Source organism: Gekko japonicus, unplaced genomic scaffold (assembly GCF_001447785.1).
Source record: "Gekko japonicus isolate JY-2015 unplaced genomic scaffold, Gekko_japonicus_V1.1 scaffold3375, whole genome shotgun sequence".
Taxonomy (NCBI): domain Eukaryota; kingdom Metazoa; phylum Chordata; class Lepidosauria; order Squamata; family Gekkonidae; genus Gekko; species Gekko japonicus.
The window spans coordinates 3,069-11,485 of NW_015172118.1; the positions used below are offsets into that span (position 1 = coordinate 3,069).

Genomic DNA, 8,417 nt, shown 5'->3' on the forward strand with positions numbered 1-8,417 from the left:
CGGCAATTAAAAGGCCAATTAGCCGCTAAAACAACCCATGAACCAATCGCTGCTTCCAGCTTCCCAATTTGCAAGCTAGTCGAGACAATACATACAACTCGGGCCGAACCGATACTTAGCGCGCATGCTCAGAAGGCATCGTCCCCTCTCCGGAGTCCCGCCAGGGCGGAGAGTACAAAGCCAGAAACGCTTTCCCTCTTGCGCATGCGCCTCGCCTACCGCTCCTTTTCCTCACCTCCCCGGTGAAGTCACAAGCTCCGCTTTGTCACGCGCCTGCGAACGGCCGGCCGCTGGTGGACGTAACGCGCATGCGCAGAGGAGGCGGAACCCTCCTGCCGGAAGGGGCTTTCTTGTCTGGTTTCTAGGGAGCAGGAAGCGGACCGCTTTGAGAGCAGGTGCGGCGGTGGTGGCAGGAGGCGGCCTGACCGAGCCCGGAACCGGCCATGTCGGCCTTCGACACGAACCCTTTCGCGGACCCGGTGGACGTGAATCCCTTCCAGGTGAGGGGGCTGCCGCGAAATGTTTCTCCTTACCCTGGGGGTGCGGGGGGGGGTTGTGTAGAGTTGAGGAGGGGCTGCGCGCGCAGCGTTCCCCGAGGGTGGGAGGGGCGAGGCCACGCCCTAAACGAAGGGAGGAGACGGGATTCTCCTCGCCACGCCCCTGATTGGCTGTGGAGCTTGAGGGGGGGTGGGAGGAAGGTGTCTTCTGTCAATCACTGGCAGGTAAGAAGGGCTAAAAGTCTAGCTCAGGAGGTGGCTGATTAGGGAGACAGTCTTATCTTGAACTGGTTAGTTCATTGCCTTAGACAGACACATATGCATGACTTACCGCGGCCCCCACCCACCCCTGCTTTACAATTCCAGCCCAACCGCCTTGCTCTGTCTTCCCAGGAATCTTAGTAGCTTGGGATCCAGATGTTATCATACCTTGTGATCCGCTGGGTGATCGACTGTGAAGTTTTTTTCTCAGCTTGTAATTTGCCTAGGGTCCTGGCTGCAAATAATAAGGATACATCTCTACTATTTAAGCGATAAGTTCTATTAATACAGTCATTGACCAGCATCAATCATATAGTACCATTCATGAGAAAATCTTATGCACAATAGATACACAGCAATATTTAAAAGTTTAAAACAGTTAAAGTTCTGGTACATTTTGTAAAATCTCTTGGTGTAATTTATACGTGACTGATAAGAACCTTGGACTGGGAGCTGTAAGTATTGGGTTCATCTCTAGTATTTGGCTTTTTTTGGAGGGGAGGGAACAAATAGAAGAGATGGAAAAAATGTAGAGTCCAGTGGCACGTTTAAGACCAACAAAGCTATGAGCTTTTGTGTGCAAGGCACACTTTTTCGAATACTTTTCAAATCTTGAAAAAGTGTGCTTTGCACACAAAAGCTCATACCGTGAATAAACCTTTGTTGGTCTTAAACGTGCCACTGGACTCCACATTTGTTCTCCTGCTTCAGACCAGCAGAACTGACTACCTGTATCTATCTTCACAGAAGAGATGAAACTTTGCGCTAGGTACAAAGTTTTCTGTTCCCTTATGTGAAATCCAAAAGGTACAGTTTTCCTCCCTACCCTGTATGGCAACCTGTACTTTATAGTTTCAGGTGGTTAGCTGTTGTTGGTCTGAAGCAACACAACAAAGTCGGAGTCCAGCAGCACCTTTAAGGTGAAAGTATAATTTTGAGTATAAGCTTTCGTGTGCATGCACACTTCTTCAGATCGCATGCACACAAAAGGTTATACCCGGAATTAAACTTTGTTGGTCTTAAAGGTGCTGCTGGACTCTGACTTTGTTCTGTACTTTGTAGTGTGAGAGGTTAGCTATGTTGGTGGGCAGCAGAACAGCTAAACTTGAGTCCCGTAGCACCTTAAGAGACCAGTGAGATTTTTGGGATGTAAGTTTTCGAGAATCAAAGCTCCCTTTGTCAGGTCTCTGCTCTCTGAAAATCTTATTGGTCACCAGGGTCATTTCGTAGAAAAAGAGGTGCAGGTGCCCATTAGCATAACTCATCAGCATAACTTATTTACATATGCCACACCCCCTGACATCACCGGAAGTGTGTCAGAAGGCAACACCCGCTGCTCAGGCTCCACTGGACTGTTTTGGATTGCTAGCTATTGGTGTGTGGGGCGGAAACGTGCAGACCTGTCCTCACAGAGGAGGGAGAGCTTGTACCTGAATAAAACTTGGTCTTAAAGGTGCCATTGGACTGTTTTGGATGGGGTAGGTGGGTGGGGCTCTGCAACTTACCTGCCTGCTTCTTGCTCTGACTGAGGGCTGCTGGGAGCAGGGGGTGGGGCTTGTTGCATATGCCCGCCCCCTGGGCTCTTTACTGCCGGAGCTCTGCTCCTGTGCACTCCTGCAGGAAATGACCCCTGTTGGTCACTAAGGCGCTAGTGGACTTGAATCTAGCTGTACTTTATAGGTATATCTCTATTAGTCATAGTAGGAGTGATTATTATATTTTAGTATTTAGTGGTGTCTTTAGTCCACACTTCCTCCAAGGAGTTCAGGGGCACACGTGGGATCTTGCCTCAGATTCCATTTTGCCCTCACGATGACCCTGTGAGGTAGGCCAGACTGAGAGAGGGAACGATCGGCTCGGAGTCCTCTGGTGAATTCCGTGGTTGCCAATCTCGGCCTGTGCTGGGATGAAAGCAACAGTACAAATACCTGAAATAAAATGGCTGTGTGTAGGATCTGAACTTGTTGTCTTCCCTAGTCTGGCACCGCAACCACCACACCACACTGTCTCTCTTCTGACTAACTGGTGAAGGTTTCTCATTTTCTTTGGATCTGGTCACTGGAAGAAAAGAGAGAAATGGATCTATAAAGGAAATCACGCAAACTGCGTATGATGTTGCAAGTTGGAATCAAAAGCAGGTCATGGGTCTGAGCAGCATACGTTGTTTCTTCCCCCATTTACCCCCTCACAACAGCCCTGTGAGGTAGTTTAGACTGAGAGAATGAGTGGCCCAAAAGCCGGTGAACTGTTGGTGGCGGAATCGGGATTTGAATCCAGACCTCTTGAGAACCTCGTCCAGTACTGTAACCAGTCCAGTTAATTACAGTCCCTCTCCACATATGGAATGGGAGGGGGGCGCAGAGCTTTCAAGACAGAGGCAGCAGCTTCTAAGAAATGCTATTTATTTCTCACTGTAACTGAACAGCAGTGTGAAAAACACGAGAATTTGGCCTTCAACAAAGAAAGTAACGTTCTAGAATTCGCACGCAGCAAGCTCTTTTGTGCTGCTAAAGACGTCCAGTCCTCCTCTTGCAAAGAGAGTGAAGAAAGGTAGTGTGCTGACAATCCCTGTCACTGTGCAGGGAGCTGCTCTTTCAAACCGTGTTCTGTCTTTAGTAGCCTCTGACACCAAATTACAGGCTCATGGACTGTAAACCAATGCAAACACAATATATACCATGAGATGGCAACCAATAGACACAGACTCTTCTTAAAGTTATTTATGAATAATACAATAGTGCCCGATATAAGAAACAGACAATGTTGTTTATTGCAATACTTGTATTGATAGATATAACAAGGAACATATAAGTTACATTGAGCGCCATTGTATTATATTCATAAGTTACTTGAAGGAGAAGACATTGGATTTATACCCCGCCCTTCACTCAGAGTCTCAGAGCGACTTAGAGACTCCTTTCCCTTCCCCTCCCCACAACAGACACCCTGCGAGGTGGGTGGGGCTGAGAGAGCTCTTGCTAGAAACTGCTCTTTTTCAAGAACAGCTCTTATCAAAACTATGGCTTGCTCAAGGTCATCCAGCCAGGTGCAAGTGAAGGAGTGGGGAATCAAACCCTGTTCTCCCAGATTAGAGTCCGTGCACTTAACCACGACACCAAACTGGCTCTCTCTGAAGAAGGAAAGATTTTTGGGGCTGAGAGAGCTCTGACAGAAACAGCTCTTTTTCAAGAACAGCTCTTATCAGAACTACGGCTTGCCCAAGGTCATCCAGCCAGGTGCAAGTGGAGGAGTGGGGAATCAAACCCGGTTCTCCCAGATTAGAGTCCGCGCACTTAACCACTACACCAAACTGAAGAGTCTGGGTCTACTGATTGCCATCTCATGGTATATATTGTGTTCGTATTGGTTCAGTAGCCTCTCTCCATTCCTCCAAAGCTTCTGTCCTGCTGATGACTTGTGAATCAATCCTGAGAAAGAAACTCTTTCCAAACAATACTTGCGGGTATGCACGTGACTTCTGTTTTTGCGATGTTGGATGCAGAGGAAGTTGCTGAAACTGCCAGAGGGATGAAATTGCTGTCGCAACTGTGCAAGGGCATCAGGTGCACCTGATGTGAAATGTCTTGCATTCGCTGGTTTTAACGGTGCATGCCGAGCCGACTCTGATGTGCTGCCTTGCATTCCCCAGCCATCATAACTTCTCTCTGCCGTGATAATTTGGATACAGTGTTCAAGAGGACCGGCATTGTCCTTCCTCAGCAGCCGGGAGGGGGGGAATGAAGTGTTCTGGAGTCTTGTCAGTTCTCAGAGTGCGGCTTTGCCATTTGAGTCAGCTGTCTTGGCAGCTCCATGCATCTTTTGAAACATGCCCTTTGTTTACCGAGGGAGTTAGCCGGCAGCTCCCAAACCAGCCTTATAATCTTGATGGCCTGGGTCAAGCACTAATGGGTGTCCGTCGTGGTGCAGTAGCGCTGCGGAGAACTGCTCTGGCGCACAGCTGCCCGTTCTGGTCCTAGTCCCTCATGTAGTAGAACTCAGGCTTAAATCTCTCTTCAATGTAAACTGACGGTGTGATTTGTGACTGCCTTAAACTGAGGGTTTCCAGATACACACAGATCCAGAGAGCTTTCCTGTTCTAACTCCCTAAGGAAGGTTTTCAGAGATATCCTAAAGATGGTGGGTGTTAAGAACATCAGAAGAGCCCTGCTGGATCAGATAAATAGTTCATCTAGTCCAGCATCCTGTCTCACACAGTGGCCAACCAGTTCCTCTGGAGGGCCAACAACAGGGCAGAGAGGCTGAGGTCTTCATAAGAGTATCAGAAGAGCCCTGCTGGATCAGACCAATAAGTCCATCTAGTCCAGCCTCCTGTCTCACACAGAGGCCAACCAGTTCCTCTGGAGGGCCAACAACAGGGCATAGAGGCCGAGGCCTTCCTAAGAACATCAGAAGAGCCCTGGTGGATCAGATAAATAGTCCATCTAGTCCAGCATCCTGTCTCACACAGTGGCCAACGAGTTCCTCTGGAGGGCCAACAACAGGGCATAGAGGCCTTCCCCTGATGTTGCCTTCCGGCTCTGGGATTCAGAGAATTAGTGCCTCTGAATGTGGAGGTTCGCCTCAGTCACCATGGCTAGTAGACATTGATAGACTTATCCTCCATGAGTAACTAATCCCCTTTTAGAGCTGTGGCCATCACTACATCCTCTGACAGCAAATCCCACATTTCAATCGCTGTCTGTGTAAAGAAGTATTTCATTTTGTCCATCCTGAGCCTCCTGCCCATCAGCTTCATTGGGTGCCCTCGCGTTCTAGTCTTTTGAGAGAGGGAGAAACAGTTCTCTTGGTCCAATCTCTGCACCTCATGCATGATTTTATAAACCTCTAGCCTATCCCCCCTTGGTCGTCTCTTTTCTAACTGAAAAGTCCCAGATTCTTCGACCTTTCCTCCTAGGGAATGTGCTCCAACTCTCTCATCATTTGGTGGTAAGCCTGCCTCCGGTTCCAGATGCTCAATCCTCTGCCAGCTCTTTCTCCTTGCTTGGAATATCAATCAGTCTGCTGCCTGCAGACCTGCTCGCTCTCGGAACTGAAACGTAACGCAAACTTTGACCTCATTTGGTCCTCTTTCTCCATCCTAGCAAGGAGTCCAGTGAGTTTGAAACTTTTGAGGCTGACCGGTTCATTCCTTTCTCACAGGGCTCGGATCCTTAGTTCTACATCTAGTGGAAGTCAAATTGTTCCTTTGCACGTTTAAAAAAAAAAACAGGACCTGCAATTTATCAGTGGCGTTGGCACGATCTGGCTGCATCTCCTTTTGGGTTTTTTCCCTCCAAAAAGCAAACCAAGGGGGGGAAACCCTCACCTTTGCCTGAGCAGAACAAATCCAACCCTGCTTTGGAATCCTTTGAAGTCAAAGTAGATCCAACTGCGGTCCCAGCCCTGCTCATCTGCACGTAGCTTTTAAAGAGAAGCAGTTACCGGTATTTAACCCGTTTTTATTTCACTCGAACAGTTTGTGTGATTTTAACTTCCAGATTTCTTTAAAAAAAACCAAGCCATAGACTTAATCTGTGTCCAGAGGAATATACAACTGAACTATTCAGAGGGAGCAGGGGGGGAAGTTTGGGATGGGTGTGTGAGAAACGGTGCTGCTCTACCCAGAGTCACACCCATCGATGCTTGTTGAAATCTGTAACCAGGAATCACTGGCTTGAGAAGGAAGTAACTGTATAGGATTGCACTACAGTGTGTACAAACCACCTTCACCAAGCTGGATACTTTGACTGCAGCAAGGCGGTTACTCACCGCCTCTTTCGTGGCAGAACCCGAGTTGCTTTTCACAACCAGGAGCAAACAACATTTCCCTTTGCGGCAAGGTACACATTTTACGGCTTCACCGTCTCGTGCTGTGTTGGACTCCTGCAACCCACCCTGACCCTGAAGTTGCTGTGCTGGGGATCAGTCTGGCTTGCTTTATGTGTGTGTGTGTGGGAATCCTTTGCAAGGAGTCGCCCTCCCAACTTTCGCTCTTCACATTCCTGGTGTGGGTGGCCACCTCTGCCAAGAGTGCCAGGAACCCTATTAGGTTCCTTAGTTTGTTTCTGAACGCCTCCTTTTGCCCCACAGCCTCAATTCTGCAAGGTAAAGAAGGCGCCCCCCCCTTTACTTGCTCTCGCCTTCCTGGTTCACCGACTCATGCAACTGCATGACGGGGCAGGGAGTGTCGGAATCCAGCCTGTTTGTCTGAAGTTATTCATTAAACAGGAGCGCGGCTGCACGCGCTGAGACATGAAAGCAGAGATGACACCCCGGGTGTGGATCCTGTCCCTAGAATCAAAACCATAGCTCTTCTCCCTCGCCCAGCCCTGTAGGGTTTTGTTGTCTGGATGCAAAGGCCAAGGACTTTCGGTGCATTTGGGTCTCCTTGGCAGGGTGCAGAAATAAAGGGATTCCTCTTATAAATGGGGGGGGGGGCTGTCTTCAACTTTTCCCTTGCACCATGCCAGGTGACCTAAAGCATCCCCGACAAATAATCGGCCAACCTCCCCTTAAACACCTCCAAGAAGGGAGAACCCACAACAGCCCTGGACTAATTGTTGGAGCGAGCGATTCAGCATGCCTAGACATTGGGGGGCACTATATCACTCTATGTGTGTATAGTGGGTTCACAACAGCCCTGGACTAACCCTAACTCCTTAAGTGGGATGCCTCTCTTAGCTCCTTAAATGGGATGGCTCTCTTTGTCGTAACCTGGGAGCTGCCCGCTGGCCTCTTCTCTCTGTCACTTTGTCCTCTCCCTCTCTTCACATGGCCTTCCGTGGAGCCACATGTCTCTGCAGGTCTCTCTTGTAGAGACAATGCCCTCCTACTCCCACACACATGATGTCAGACAAGCTGGCCATTAGTGATAGTACTGTTTAGATTAGGCTTTCTCTCTCTCCTTTTGTCTGCAGCCTGGTTGTGAACTGGATCTACTTGAATAAATGTCACTTTACCTTTTTTGCAATATACTTCTCCGGAGATCTGTTTCCTGCACAGCATCATGCTTCTGTGACTGGGCAAAGCTCTGCTCTGTTAACCAAATATCTCAATACCAACAAAGAACCGTATTCATTCCAGGCATTCACACAGCCACACACCCTTGACTCGGCCTGAGGCGTGGACTTCCTTATCTCACTGGGCTTGGCCGCCACTGCCTTTGGCCCCGGAGACAAAAAGCCCGGCCCTTTCTTTTAAACTGAAGCCACGCCGAGTCTCTTCCCAAAAGCCAGTCTCTTGTGTGATTGTCCCCATCCTTGCAGTGTCCTTTTTGTGACGGCACTCTCTGCGCATTGTCAGTATTGCATGTGGTCTCAACCAAGTGTTGGGGAGCTTAAAGTAGAGGAAACGAGAGGGAGATAATGTGAGTCAGGTGATTCCCCCCCCCCAGCCCATAGCTACAGTGGGGCATTTCGGGGCCTGGCCCCCTGACTTCCATCCAGCCCCAGCGCCCGCCCCCCGGCTCTCTGGGCCACCTGGAGGACTCCCCACCACCGCCCCTCCCGCAAGTGTGGCTTGCTTCCCCATGTAGGCAAGCAGAGTGCGAATGCTGCAAAAGTGAGTTTTTAAATTTTTATTTCTATTCCTTATTTTGTGACGTCACTGCCCCCTGACTTATTTAAAGGCCCCCCACCCCCGAATTACAAAATCCTGGCT

At 49.1% G+C, this 8,417-nt stretch overlaps 1 protein-coding gene across 1 annotated transcript in view; it reads left to right on the forward strand.

Annotated features, from left to right (window-relative positions):
* The first annotated feature begins 303 nt into the window (after positions 1-303).
* SCAMP2 (secretory carrier membrane protein 2) overlaps positions 304-8,417 on the forward strand; it is a 37,085-nt gene continuing 28,971 nt past the window's right edge. Inside the window, exon 1 of the mRNA XM_015420984.1 lies at positions 304-500. Within this exon, the coding sequence (XP_015276470.1) occupies positions 444-500 (57 nt within the window). The 5' untranslated portion in view covers positions 304-443. The remainder of the gene's footprint in view (positions 501-8,417) is intronic.